This window comes from Gekko japonicus, unplaced genomic scaffold, assembly GCF_001447785.1.
Source record: "Gekko japonicus isolate JY-2015 unplaced genomic scaffold, Gekko_japonicus_V1.1 scaffold2112, whole genome shotgun sequence".
Taxonomy (NCBI): Eukaryota; Metazoa; Chordata; class Lepidosauria; order Squamata; family Gekkonidae; genus Gekko; species Gekko japonicus.
This window is the reverse complement of record NW_015169846.1, coordinates 164,540-179,015: the sequence shown is the minus strand read 5'-3', so window position 1 is coordinate 179,015 and position 14,476 is coordinate 164,540. Positions and strand designations below refer to the sequence as shown.

At 46.9% G+C, this 14,476-nt stretch overlaps 1 protein-coding gene across 1 annotated transcript in view; it reads left to right on the top strand.

Annotated features, from left to right (window-relative positions):
• DDR1 (discoidin domain receptor tyrosine kinase 1) overlaps positions 1-14,476 on the top strand; it is a 79,791-nt gene that overhangs the window by 64,017 nt on the left and 1,298 nt on the right. Inside the window, exons 11-17 of the mRNA XM_015417343.1 lie at positions 711-912; positions 8,438-8,548; positions 9,002-9,240; positions 10,195-10,322; positions 12,356-12,556; positions 13,788-14,022; positions 14,297-14,301. Of these exons, the coding sequence (XP_015272829.1) occupies positions 711-912; positions 8,438-8,548; positions 9,002-9,240; positions 10,195-10,322; positions 12,356-12,556; positions 13,788-14,022; positions 14,297-14,301 (1,121 nt within the window). The remainder of the gene's footprint in view (positions 1-710; positions 913-8,437; positions 8,549-9,001; positions 9,241-10,194; positions 10,323-12,355; positions 12,557-13,787; positions 14,023-14,296; positions 14,302-14,476) is intronic.

Genomic DNA, 14,476 nt, shown 5'->3' with positions numbered 1-14,476 from the left:
GGGAAGCTAAATATCATTCGTAAACAATTATCACTGGACAAATAAATATCATTATATCTGCTTTTACTGCTTTTGTTACTATTTTTGGCAGTCTCATTTAATGTTAATAAAAAGCAAATTTGCATGTTTCCCAGTAAAAACATGCAATATTTATTCATGTCTTATATTTATTTATTTATTTATTTATTTATAATTTCAATGTATAGCCCTCCCTCCCCGCAATGTAGGCTCAGGGCGGCTCACAATTAGGCATACGCCACACATAAAACAGTTAAAACCATAAAAACCATTGTTACAAAATTACAAAAATTACAGAAAACATATTAAGTGCTCTAGATGTTCTAAACAAAATCTTTCATCAAGATGGCGTATCTAAGATGGTATATCTAATCTCTATCTAAGATGGTATATCCAATCAATGCCATCAGTTCCATGTGGCACTGTCGCTCTCTCTTGCCAGGGCCAGTTAATAATGATGGTACAAAAGTGGCGGCTCCTACCCAAAGGCCTGGCGGAAGAGCTCCGTCTTACAGGTCTTGCGGCTCTCAAACATCTGACGATCTGACGTTTGTTCTATGTGGCTCTTACGTCAAGCAAGTTTGGCCACCCCTGGAATAGGGTTTGGTAGATTGACACTTGAAGGTCTGGGCTGGAATGCCCTCTATACCAGCCTTTGTCACCTGAGTCATTGCTGTTTCCCCACACCATAGGCTCAACGCCGAATCTCGGACGACGACCTCACTGTTCGGCTCTCTGCACCCAGCGATACCATCGTCATCAACAACACGATGGGTTCTTCTCACCGGCAGTCCAACCGCTATGAGCGCATCCACTCGGGGGAGACAGAATACCAGGAGCCCAGTAGGGCGCGCATGAAACTGCCAGAGCTCCCCCACAGTACTGAGAACTCCGGTGAGGGGCAGATCGTGGGATGGCAGGAAGAGACAGGACAGAGTCGGGGAGGGGAGGGGGAAGGCTCTTTAGAAGGCGGGAAGGGAGTGGGGTTGGACCGCTAGAGAAATTTGTGTCCGGATGGTAACGATGGCTGGTTTTTGCATTTATGAATCCACATGTTAGACTTTGGGCTTGAACAAACTGGTATTTTTGTGGGTGGCTAGAGAGCTGCGGTGGCTCAAGTGGTTAAGACGCTGAACTGCAGGCTGTGGAAGGTCGGTAGTTCAGCAGTTCGAGACCCGAGTTGCCGCATGACGGAGTGGGCTCCCGTCTCTAGTTCCAGCTCCTGCCAACCTAGCAGTTCGAAAGCAAGAAATTGCAAGTAGATAAATAGGTACCACTTCGGTGGGAAGGTAACAGCGTTCCGTGCGCCTTGGTGTTTAGTCATGCCGGCCACATGACCACGGAAACGTCTTCGGACAGCACTGGCTCTTCAGCTTGGAAACGGAGATGAGCACCGCAACCCTAGAGTCGGACTCGACTGGCTTTCAAGCAAGGGAACCTTTACCTTTTTTAGAGAGCACTAAAGTCTACCAATCGGGTCCGTACAGGTATGATGCTTGGCCACTATAAGGTCCCCAACCAGGGGAGTTTAACAAGCAAACGTGGTTTTTTGGATATCATCTTTAAGAGTAAGAGTTGAGGCCATGCCTCAGTGGTGGAGCCACTGCTTTGTCTGCAGAAGGTCCCAAGTTTGATCCTTGGCATCTCCAGTTGAAAGGCTCAGGTGATGTGAAAGATCTTCCTCTTGTAGAGCAAATGTCCATGAGAGGACACCAGACTGACCTTGATAGACCAAAGGTAGACCAAGACTCGGTAGAAGGCACCTCCATGTGTAAATAGATTGGCAGTGGCTGTTACGCCAACAGCTTTATTTGCAGCTGAGGCTAGCTAAATTTTAACGTGAGTTCTTGCCAGCTATACCAGGGTTGTGTCCGAACCCAAAGTCCCAGTAATGTGGACCACGCGGGTGTTTTTCCAAAACAAATATTCTTTTTACTAAGCAATATCAAAGTCACACATACAAAATAATCAGTCTCTCAATTCGTATATACTCAAGGTTCCTTTAGAATTACAGAAATAGAAATAAAATAGATTCTCAGTTTCTTGGAGGTAGGTAGATAGCTACTTCGGTTTATACTCGCCTGTGTCCAGAAGTCTTGTCTGTTGCAATGGAAATGGGGTAGAAAGTACCCTTTCAAAATGTGCAAGAAATACCAATATATTGCCATATGAAATACTTAGGAAGAACCGTTCCTCCTTTTCTTCACAAAGGAAATCGTGAGAAAATTTTACACCGCATCTTGAGCAAATCTGAGTTGCTCTAGTGGCCGGATCCTAGAGCTGTCTGTCCCCTGCCCGAGCTCAAGGGTCCAGGTTTTCTCTCCAAGATGGCAGAGGGTGTGTTCTGCCACCTTGAGGTCTTGCTGTGTACAGATTTAAAGATGGTGGTACATAAGGAAATTATGTAGTTTTACAAAACGTTTGCTAATTGGTTGACAGCATTTTATTCATTAGTTATTTTACGAAATGTATATCCTGCCTTTCTGCCCTGATGAGGGCCACCAAGGTGTCTAACAAATGAAAGCATACATAATAAAATCACATCTTAGACACCATGAACCATTACATCCAGAGCTAAAAGACATACAAAACCATAGAAAACCAATTAAAACATTAGGCAGGAAGAAGATGAAGAGTTGGTTTTTATACCCCACTTTTTACTACCTGAAGGAGTCTCAGAGTGGCTTACAAACTCCTTTCCCTTCCTCTCCCCACAACTGACACCCTGTGAGGTAGGTGGGGCTGCGAGAGCTCTGAGAGAGCTGTGACTGATTCAAGGTCACCCAGCAGGCTTCATGTGGTGGAGGAGTGGGAAAGCAAACCCAGTTCTCCAGATTAGAGTCTGCTGCTCTTAACCACTATACCACACTGGCTCTCAGTGATCACTGAGGGAATGCCACACAAGACAAATTCCTAATGTACTGTGCCAAGTACATGTGGAGCAGTGCAAAGCACTGAAGTTTGTCTGTCAGGATCCCTGCCTTAGCCTTTGACCAAGAAGGTTCCACATTCAGCCTTGTGATCATAAAGACTAGAATCTGCTGCTACTTCATCTCTTTTAAGGGGAAATGGAGATTCTTGGGATGCTGAATTCTGTGCCCAGTACCAAATCCGTGCTTGTGGAATTTCAGGATGTATGCAGCCCGGTTTATGGGACGTGTGATGTGAATGTTCCCACTTGGTGCCGAAAGAATCAGGTTGCTTAGGGAAGCATCTTGAGCGATGATTGAGGCATGAAGTTTCTTGAAGAGCTTTGAATATTTAGGAGGGTGTCCAAAAGGGAGGGAAGGGTTTTAGTGGATCAACTGCCTCTTCATTGGTGAATCGACCCACCTTTCTTAAAGGCTCAGAACAGACTCTTGGGTATCTTCCACATTTTTGCCCTTCCCTCTGTCTAAGGAGCTGAGGGTGGCATACATGGTTCATCCCCATCTTATCCTTACAACAGTATAGTGAGGTGGGCTAGGCCGAAAGTGTGTAACTGGCTCAAGGTCATCCAGTGGGCTTTTAGGGCTGAGTGTGGATTTGAACCTGAGTCTCCTTAGTCTGTCACCCTAACCACAACACTGCACTGGCTTTTATGCCTGAAGGAGTTTAAAATCTCTAAAACTTTCTCCTCAACTGCTTCATATTTTTATAATAAAAAGATTCAGTGCCCTATAGGGTTTTCCCCCCAAGCCTTTGTGTTTTGTTTAAGATTTGAGGGTTTTTCCTTCATGGGCACCTGGGACATTTAGACCCCCGTTAAAGTGAATAGGAGAAAAATGAAATCCATTCAGTGGTCAGAATGTCAGTTTCCCTAACTTAGTGAAAAACTCTCAGTGGCTACTTTATGTTGTTGAAGCGGTTAAGGAAATATTAACTTTTCAATATTTTAAAAAATTCATTCCCTCAGAAGGTTTAAAGATGGAGTGAACAGTGCACGAGTCAGGAGTCTGTGAGGCATTAGCTTTTGGGAGTCATAACAAACACCACCTGTCGTCCCTGTGTAGCTGTATCATTGTATTACAAACAATAATCTATAATACAATTTCATATTTTTGTATTAGAACATAAGAGAAGCCATGCTGGATCAGGCCAATGGCCCATCCGGTCCAACACTCTGTGTCACACATTGGCCAAAACCCAGGTGCCATCAGGAGGTCCAGCAGCGGGGCCAGAACTCCAGAAAAACCCTCTCACTGTTGCCCACCGAGGACTAAGGATACAGAACCTCAGTGCCCCAGACATAGTGTTCCCTCTATTGTTGTTGTTGCGACCCCATGGACCAGATCACGCCAGGCCCTCCTGTCTTCCGCCGTCCTCTGAAGTTGGCTCAATTTCATGTTCATTGCATCTATGACACTGTCTAACCATCTCATCCTTTGCCGTCCCCGTCTTCTTTGACCTTCAATCTTTCCCAGCATCAGGGTCTTCTCCAGTGAGTGCTCCCTTCTCATTTGGTGGCCAAAGTATTTGAGCTTCAGCTTCAGTATCTGGCCTTTCAGGGAACAGTCAGGGTTGATTTCTTTGAGGATTGACTGTTCCCTCTATACCTTGTGGCTAGTAGCCACTCATGGACCTCTGCTCCGTATGTTTATCCAATCCCCTCTTGAAGCTGTCCATGCTTGTAGCCACCACCATTTCTTGCAGCAGTGAGCCATATAAAGCCATTGCTGAAAACATCTAGTTTTTAAAAAATTATTATTATTTATTTGGGGTGTGCTTTCCACAACTGAGGGAGAGCAAAATGTATTTGCGCAATATGTCGTCGTAGGTGCCTTTTTGAGGCTCCTGGAGCAAATGTGAGACACCTTAGGTAGCAACAGCCCTTTCTGTTAGAAGAAGAAGAAGAAGCCATCATTAACAGTTTATTTATTATACTCTGCCCCTGCCCAGAAACTGTCCCAGTACTCTAGAGCTGGGGTAGAAATTTCCAGGAGGCCATCATCATGGATTCTGTTTGGGTCTTTAGTTTTATCATACTGTTCTGTGGGATTTTAATGTTTGATATGTTTTTATGGCATTATGCCCTTATGTACATTGCCCAGAGCTCGGCATAAGTGGGGATAGGGAGGAGGAGGAGGAGGAGGAGGAGGAGAAGTTTTAAAAAGAAAATCCATAAGGTAGCTAACCAGCTTCAGTTCATGTGTTTGTTTTAAGAACCATACAGGTTAAAAGCACAAGAAACACACACACACAAAAAACCCAGGGGGCCAGGAAGACCACAGACATAAATAGCACAATGTAACAACAGAACTAACAGCAGCAGTAGCACCTCTAGTTCTGTTATTGCCTGGGGGCGGGGGCAACAGTGGAAGGGCTTCTGGAGTTCTGGCCCCCTGATGGACCTTCTGATGGCACCTGGGTTTTGGCCACTGTGTGACACAGAGTGTTGGCCTGGATGGGCCAGTGATCCAACATGGCTTCTCTTACGTTCTTACGAGTGGTTCTCAACCTTCCGTATATTAACCTCTAGCCGATCACTCTGTCAAACATCCTGGGTCCCACCATGATAGAGACAGCACACACACCCCCCCCAACACACACACACACTTTCCCCGAGAGGTATAACTGTATGTCCACAGGCATTCTCTTACATAAGACAGCCACGTTTGCAAGACCTGTTAACGAGAGGATACTTTGGAGGTCATTCGTTCATAGGGTTGCCCTGAGTCAGAAGCAGCTTGATAGGACATAACACTCGCACATTTTTGAAGGCACGTAGCACATTCATTACCGTCTACGGTAAGGTTTAAGGACATAGAAATAATCGCAGTTATATTGCTAGGAGAATATTTTGTTGCTATAAGTTTAAAACGCAAACAACAAATAATAAGTAATTCCATTAGTGAGATTTGTAATAATGCTACTGAGTACAAATTTTAACACTGAGGTAACTGTAAAATATGGAGCTGCGGTGGCTCAAGTGGTTAAGATGCTGAACTGCAGGCTGTGGAAGGTCGGTAGTTCAGCAGTTCGAGACCCGGGTTGCCGCATGACGGAGTGAGCTCCCATCTCTAGTTCCAGCTCCTGCCAACCTAGCAGTTCGAAAGCAAGAAATTGCAAGTAGATAAATAGGTACCACTTCGGTGGGAAGGTAACAGCGTTCCGTGTGCCTTGGTCTTTAGTCATGCCGGCCACATGACCACGGAAATGTCTTCGGACAGCGCTGGCTCTTCGGCTTTGAAACGGAGATGAGCACCGCAACCCTAGAGTCGGATTCGACTGGCTTTCGAGCAAGGGAACCTTTACCTTTACCTTTAACTGTAAAATACAAAGGTCGTATGTTGTTGTTTTTTTAATTGCAGTAGTGTTATTGGGATTAAGGGACTGTGAATTCTTAGTAAGGAAACAGAAGGAGAGAGGGAGGGAGCCGAGGGAGGGAAGGAGAGAGGGAGCAGAGGTGGTGGGTGGGAGGCTTAGCTAGTTGTTGATGATGCTTAAAGGACTCTGGAAATAGTTTCCAATGCACGTGTTTCATCCAAAATAGCGCTTCTACAAGTAGAAGGGGAAGGGAAGGCAGCATGGGATGGCCCACTCTCAGGAGCTAAACAGGGACAGTACTTGGGTAGAAAACCACCAAGGAAGGCAGTCTGCAGAGGCAAGGCCATGGCCAACCACCTCTGCTTCTCCCTTGCCTGGAAAGCTCCTTGCTGGGGTCTCCATAGTTTGGTTGCAGCTTGACAGCACTTGACATCCATACAAGCTGAAGACAACTCTGCTGATTTAAGCAGGAGAGATGCATTAAGTCTGAGGCGTTCCCCTCAGAATCTGCAGCCCAGAACCCGCCCCCCCCCCCCCCCCCGCGCAGTGATTCCTGAGAATCCCCCCCAACTCTCATTATGGTTTTCAGGGGACACGAGGGACTACAGTTGACAGGGAAGTTGGGAAATACCCACCGTTCAGCAAACAGCATTCGCCGTTCTTTGGATCCAAACCACTTGGCTGATCTGTGGCTCTATTAAAATCATATAGTAAAGTCCTCTTTTAATTAAAAAATTCCATGGCCCTCAGAGAAATACCTAAACCAGATACTAAACCATGGGGAGAAATGGGGAAGGAAAAAGTAGGTCACAAGGAGAATTCCAGCTCCCACCTCTGAGCATCCATGAAGGCGGATACGGTGATCTTACTGGAATACCACTTTACATTACAGTTTTCGGAGTTATGTTTTTAATGCTTCTCCATGTAAATAAAGAGAGGTCACCAATTAGAATATCTGGATAAGGATTACATTTCTCCCTGAAGTGATAGTTTTCTATACTCAGGGATTCTCTTACAAGAGGGAGTGTGTTCAAAAATGGGACCCACTCTGTGGCGTTAGAAGTGGTATTGTCTACCAAGGACTCTAAGTGCACTGTTTTCTTCAGTCTGTAGCTTGGAATGTGTTTTATTAGTATTGGATTCCTAAAGTAAGACCTCAGTCAGCTTCAGGCACATTTCAGCTAAGCCTGGTGAATTCCAAGATCCTTTTCATGGTCCTCAGAGAAATATCTATGTCAGATACTAAACAGTGGGAAGAAATGGGGAAGGAAAAAGTGGGTCACACGGAGAATTCCAACTCCCACCTCTGAGCATCAGCGGAGGTGGCTACAGTGATCTTACCGGAAGACATCGCCCGCCTCTTGACGCCTATCAAATTTTCATCCCGCCCTTTCTCTAAGGAGCTCAGGTTCTTTCTTTCTCCAGCTTTTCCCCTCACAGAAACCCTGTGAGGTAAGTGATGGTAAGAAATGTGACCAGTCCAAGTTCCCTCCAGAGAATTATCATGGTGTAGTGGGCATTACAACTCGGAGGCCGATATTCTAACTACCACACCACTCCGCCAGTATAGCTACTGAGTCCGCCACACACCAATATGCAACTGCAGCCCTACTGTTTCCATGGCCACTTCTGGATGCCCTTCAGTAAGGGTACCACGTCCCCCTCCCAGGGCTTTGCCACAGAAATAATTCCTGCCACACAGAAAGAAAGCATCTGAGGGACAAGTTAGCTAGAGTTTTTCTTCTTGACATCTACTTTTCTTCGTGTGAGGAAGTGTTTATGTTGGGTGAGGGATAATGACCATTCGACCATGTGCCCACTGGTTTCCTGGTTTGAAAACATGGGGGGAGGCAGAAACATTTGAACCCTTTGAGAGAAGGTAGGGCATGAGAGCCTGAGAAAGGCCAGACCCCTGAGTTCCTTCCTCCTCTCCCCACTGCTGATGACAACGACGACACTTTTCCATCATGATACTCTCTGTTGTTTGGTGTCTGCGTCTTTTTGCTGCTGTGTTTTGGGATGAGAGGCCTGAAGGGGACCAGGAATCCCCTAAAGCGCTGCCTCTTCTCTGTGTCACGCCTTTCCCTCCCGTTTGCGTCCCTCCATCCGTCCGTCTGTTCCTCATCCGTCCGTTTGTCTCCTCCACCCACCCGCCCTCCCCTTCTCCCGACAGCTCTGCTGCTCAGCAACCCGGCTTACCACCTCTTCCTGGCCACTTATGCCCAGCCAATGGGAAGGCCTGCTTTCCCGCCACCCAACCGGGTTAAACCCATCAACACCAATGGTAAGGAAGGGTCACCAAGCTTATGTGGCGCGACTGGGGACCTGGGTGGCCACCCTCCCAAGTTAGGGACGTTCTGCCTACTGCAATTTCTCTTTCCCCCCACCAGGGGTTGCTGTCCATCTCCATCTCTCTTCCTCCACCATGTCTGCCCCCTTCCACTTCATCTCCCTCTTGTCTATCCTCCGCATGGCTAACCCCCCTCCTGCTCAGACAACGTTTAACCTTCAGCTTTTGCAGGTTCTGTGATGCAGCGGCTCCTGGGGACGGATGGGAGGCTGGGGGCAGGAAGTTCAGTGGGGTTCCCTGGTCCAAAGCTGAGATGCTGCTACCTCCGAGCTACCCGTGGCTGCTGGGTTTCCTGCCAAAGCAGCCACCCCTCGGGGGTGGATCCAGTGCCTTGTTACATTTAACCGTTGAGGTGAGTCCCGTCCGCTTCCCTCTTTTCTTCTGCAGGGTGCGGGGCCGACTACATGGAACCAGAAGCCACCGGTTGCCCACCTGGCTTCCAGAACAATGTGCCACATTATGCGGAAGCGGACATCATCAACCTGCAGGGGGTGACTGGCGGGAACACGTATGCAGTGCCGGCTATCGCGGTGGACGCCCTCGCCGGCAAGGACATGGCCCTGGGCGAGTTCCCCCGGGAGCGGCTCCTCTTCAGGGAGAAGCTGGGAGAAGGGCAGTTTGGGGAGGTAGGTCCACTTAGGTTCCCGGGCCCAGTAGTCAGGCACAAGGTCTGTGTGTGACCCCCAGTGGGCGAAGGATCGAAGGAAACAAGGCACTTCTGGGCAAGGGGGAATCGTTCAGTCACAGCATATTGTGCAGGCCCATAGTTACAGTGGGGCTATTGGGGGCTCTGCCCCCTTCCTTAAAGGACCAGCCCCACAAGATTTTTTTGAGAACAATCGGGGGGGGGGGCTGTGCACACAGGCTCCTCTGCTTCTTCTCAAAAGCATTTAAAGCATTAAAAGCATCCTTTAAATGCTTTTGAGAAGAAAAGGGGGTGTGGGATACGCCCCTCTCCCTCCCCTCCTGCAAGATTTAAAGGATCTCCAGCTGGTTGCAGGAGGGGAGGGAGAGGGGTGGCTGCCAGCAGCTGGGCTTGGGGGCAGATTGGAGCTGGCATAGAAATAATGGCAGCCCCACCAGTCCCGTTAGAATGTTTTTTTGCCCCACAAGCCACGAAATCCTAGCTGTGAACCTGATATCATGTAGTCTGAATGCTGTGCTACTGACTTGCCAACTTGTAGTGTAGAAAACATCTGGACTGAGGCAAGAAATGAGGTCAACAGAAAAAAAAAAGAATTAACTCCTCCCTTGCCCCCAAATACCTGGATTCTTCCACAATATAAGTAAAAATGCTAGATTTATTTATTTAGATTTACACATGTGCCCTACCTTTTGTTCCAGAGTTTGCTTACAGAAAAAAAATAACCTCAATAAAACGGAATGGGCAGCTGGGCAGCTTCTTTTTGCTTTGAGTGTGAAAATGTTTAGGTCCTGCACTGTTTGTGATGAAAGGGACGAGGGAGGTTCGTGATGAAAAGATCAAGGGGTATTTGTGATGGAAGAATCTTTCTGGATAGTCATGACAAGGCTTCTTTGACTTCGCTGTCTGATTGGCTGGATTTCTTTTTTCTTGCAAGGTTCACTTGTGTGAAGTAGAGAACCCCCAGGATTTGCCAAGCTTGGAGTTCCCATTTAATGTGCGCAAAGGGCGCCCTCTGCTGGTAGCAGTGAAGATTCTACGCTCTGACGCCACTAAGAATGCTAGGTAGGTGCATAATTCCTTCTTCCTGGGCATATACCTCTCTGTCTGTACGTTTTTATCCCACCTTTCTTCCAAGGAGCTGAGGACAGCACACACAGTTCTTTCCCCCCCCTGTTTTTTGTTTGACACTAACTGCAAAGTAAGCTAGGTTGAGAAAGATTGCCGAATTTACCGAAATTACTGAATTAGTACGATTTATCTTCACAATGGTCCTGTGATGATACGTTTTATATGTTTTAACGATAATATGTTTTATCTTCACAACGATCCTGTGATGTAGTTTTGACAGAGGGAGTGACTGGTCCAAGGACACTCAGAAAACTCCATGATGGAATAGGCATTTGAATCCAGCTCTCTCCCCACTCTGACCATAGCACACTATATACAAAAGAGAAACTTGATTGCCAAACTGTAAAGGCTAAAAGTCCCAAGTTTTGTCCCATCCTGTTGTGGTCACAATCTGCTTTATACTGATTTAGTACCCTGGCAGTGCAATCCTAAGAGAGTAGGGTTGCCAAGTCCATCTTCCACCCCCAGCGGGGAACTTTGGGGGTGTTCCTGGAGGGGGCGGGGCATCCCCAACATGATGATGTCATTTTGGGGACGTCCGCCGCCCCCCCCAACCCGTCCGTGTGCCAGATCTCTAGAAACGGCAGTTCCCTGCACTTAAAGGGGGCCGGCGTTTCCCCTTTAAGAGCAGCCGCATTTCCCTTTTAAGAGCACGAAGCTGGCATTTCCCTGCAAGCTTGCGGAGATCAGGCTTGGGAGGAAACATGGGTTCCACACACTTAAAGGGAGAGAGATGGGTGGCTGTGGGTGTTGGGGGTGGGGCTTCCCCCTCCGGCCATCTGGCCGGCGGCGGGTAGAACCCCCAAAAAAATGGGGGACCCCTGGCAAACCGGGGGGGTTGGCAACCCTATAAGAGAGTTGTGTCCTTTTAAACCTCTTGACTTCAGTGGACTCATCTACCCCCATGCTGTCTACTGTAACTGCCAGTACTTTTCTCATGTTCTCATGCAAGATTTTCCTTTAACTTTATTGCCTGATACTGTTGAACCAGCAGAAAAGAAAGGCTTCACAGGTATAGAGCACAAATTCTACAATTGAAAACATATTCTCAAATCTCTTCTTCAGAATGGCTCTCCACCAATTTATTTCTCCATTTAAATATTCCCAGATATTCTTGGTCACGCTCCCATTTTCAGTTTTGTTTTGCCTGATCTTTCTTTGGGCTGGGGCTGGATGTGATTTATTGGGGATTCCCCTGTGGCTCTATCCCTGGAGTTGTAAGGAGAGACTTAACTGCTCTGCTGCTATAGTTCATGTTTGGTCCCTCTGCCTAAGACCAGTCCTTTTGGCCAGGCCTCGGAAACGCAATGGGTCGCTAAGCAACTGCAAGCTCTTCCAATGAGCAAGCGGACAACCCATCTACACTGAGGCCTTTAGGAAGAATTGCTCTGCCATGCTGTGGTGTCGATTTTGTGGATTAAGATAAGGGCTGGTGGATGGTGGAACCCACTGTAGAGTAGCTAGGCCTTGTGTCCTGTGCCAGTTCCATTTTGCCCAGGTCGATGATCCTCAGCTTGGCATCTGTGCTGTTTTGACACCACCAAATGTGTTTACTGTTTCATTTGTATTTCTTGGAGGTGGAATTCTTACTGTCTTGAATGGAACTGAAGGGGGGGGAACCATAGAGCTTTGGGGTCACTCTTTACCAGCCGAGTGACCAACAAGCAGTCTTACTCCCATGGCAGCCATTTTGTGATCTGCAGTACCCCATGATAGGCATGATAGGTTTTGTAATGGACCCCCACAGCAGCCATTTTATAATGGTGCTCTCAGCGCTTCCTCAGAATCTCATAAATGCCACAGGCTCAGCAATCTGTCTCAGTTATATTGGTTCCAAAATTCTGCTTCCCATAGCAAAACTCTGGGGATTGCTTTTGGTTCCGAAACTATGTGTTGGGTGGGGGAGATTTCTTCCCTTGAGACACACTCCTCATTTCCCCTGTATGTGTCCTCTCCTGCCCACAAAGGAACGACTTCCTGAAGGAGGTGAAGATCATGTCTCGCTTGAAGGACCTCAACATTGTGAGGCTGCTGGGTGTGTGTGTGAGGGACGACCCCCTGTGCATGATCACGGAGTACATGGAGAATGGTGACCTCAACCAGTTCCTCAGCGGCCATGAGCTGGAAGACAAGATGGGCGGGAGCCCCAGTGGGAAGCCAACCATCAGGTATTGAACCTCACACAGCTGGAAGGAAAACTTCACCGTCGGAAGCTTGAGGTGGGGGGAGGACGTATTCTCAGTCAAATTCTTCAGGTTTGAATATCTATTGTCCAATTTATTAATTTCCCCCCCTCAAAACAATAAAGGGTCCTGTGGCACTTGAAAGACAAACAAATATACTGCAAATTTCTCACTGGAGCACAAATTATCATCAGCAAGAGTTTCTTCATCAGACGTTATGCACACACTGTGGGTCAGTTGGACAGCCTTGCCACAAAAAAGGCTGACATTACGTTTTTGGAATTTATGTCAGCCTTCTCCCCACTGTGCATACACCCCAAGATTTTTTTAAAAAATCATTTGTATTTTTATTTTATTTTTAGTATTTTAGCAGAAAAGTGTTAAATTTGATAAACTGATACTTCATATAGTCAAAGGCTTATACTTTACTTTTCTCATGGAGACTCAAGGAGTTCCGCAATAAATACTACAAATAAGGAATTTCTAATGCAAACTGAAATTCTTCATGTTGGTGTCTGGTGTAGTCTTTAGTATATTCTGGGATTCCTAACGGACTTGGTGACAACTTCCCGATTTTAATGCTTCCAAGTAGCCACCAAAGCCAGGTTTTAAATGCCTTGTTTGAAATGCAAGAATATTTTGGACATTTTTTGCCAGGTTTCGAAGGTTTGTGAACTTCTGGTTCAGGCATTTTCTACTGAAATTGCACTCAAGGTGTCTTACAAGTAAGGGTACACAAGGATAACCGGTGCCATCCTAAACAGTGTTACACTGTTCTAAGTTCAATGAAGGCAGTGAGCTTAGAAAGATGTAACTCTGTGTAGGATGGCAATGAAGATAATTCTTAATAAAAGAAGGCCAAGTAATCCACAGTACAAGGAGCAACCACAGACAGCAGCCAGTTTGAACACAGCAATTGAAAGGGTAACACAGTACCAATGCAGAAATACAAACCAGCCATAAAAACAAAAGAGTAATAGTATGAATCACTGAAAAAAACAAAGAGCCAGATCACAAGATAGAAACTGGTGCGCCAGACAGCAAAGGAAGAGATCATGATGTTGCTCTAACTCATGAGGCTCCTGAGGTAATTTTGGTCCATCACAGTTCTCAGCCAAGTTCATACCCCGATACCTGATGGGAATATCCCTGACTTTCCTTCCGTAAGAAGGGAAAGCCCCTAACATGTCTTGTTCTGTCTCTGCTTGCTACTCAGCTACCCAACTCTGGTCCATATAGGGGCCCAGATCGCCTCAGGAATGGCCTTCCTTGCTTCCCTCAACTTTGTGCACCGGGACCTGGCTACACGAAACTGCCTGGTGGGCGAAGGGTTTACCATCAAGATTGCTGACTTTGGCATGAGTCGGAACCTCTACGCCGGGGACTATTACCGCATCCAAGGGCGGGCAGTGCTGCCTATCCGCTGGATGGCCTGGGAGTGCATCCTCATGGTGAGTTCACAGAGCCAAGAACACTGTTTTGCCAGAGGAGGGCAGAACAGTTCCTCAAAATGTGATGGGGTTACCCCGTTTATCTTATTTATCTCCTCAGTGTTAGTTACTGTTCCCTTCTTTCTAATGGCACCCATGTATAGGGCAGTTTTGTGGGATTTGTTTGTGAGGGGGACTCTGTGGTGCGGTGGCTTTCCAAAGGGAGCTGAAGGGACATAGATGATTCGGGGGCTATTTGAACTTGAAGAATCACTGGTGTGGAAGCAGTGCCTAGGGGAAGTAGAAAATGGCGGAGGGTCACTATCATTGAATTACTCCACTGTGATTCAGCTACCTTTCTGGCTTATGAGGTTTCAGCAGGCATGGTCTACACATTGTCAAATGTATTTTCACTGCTGTAAAGGCTGTGAAACTTTCTTTTAGATGAAAGCTGAGCTTTCCAGGAAACTCCGTT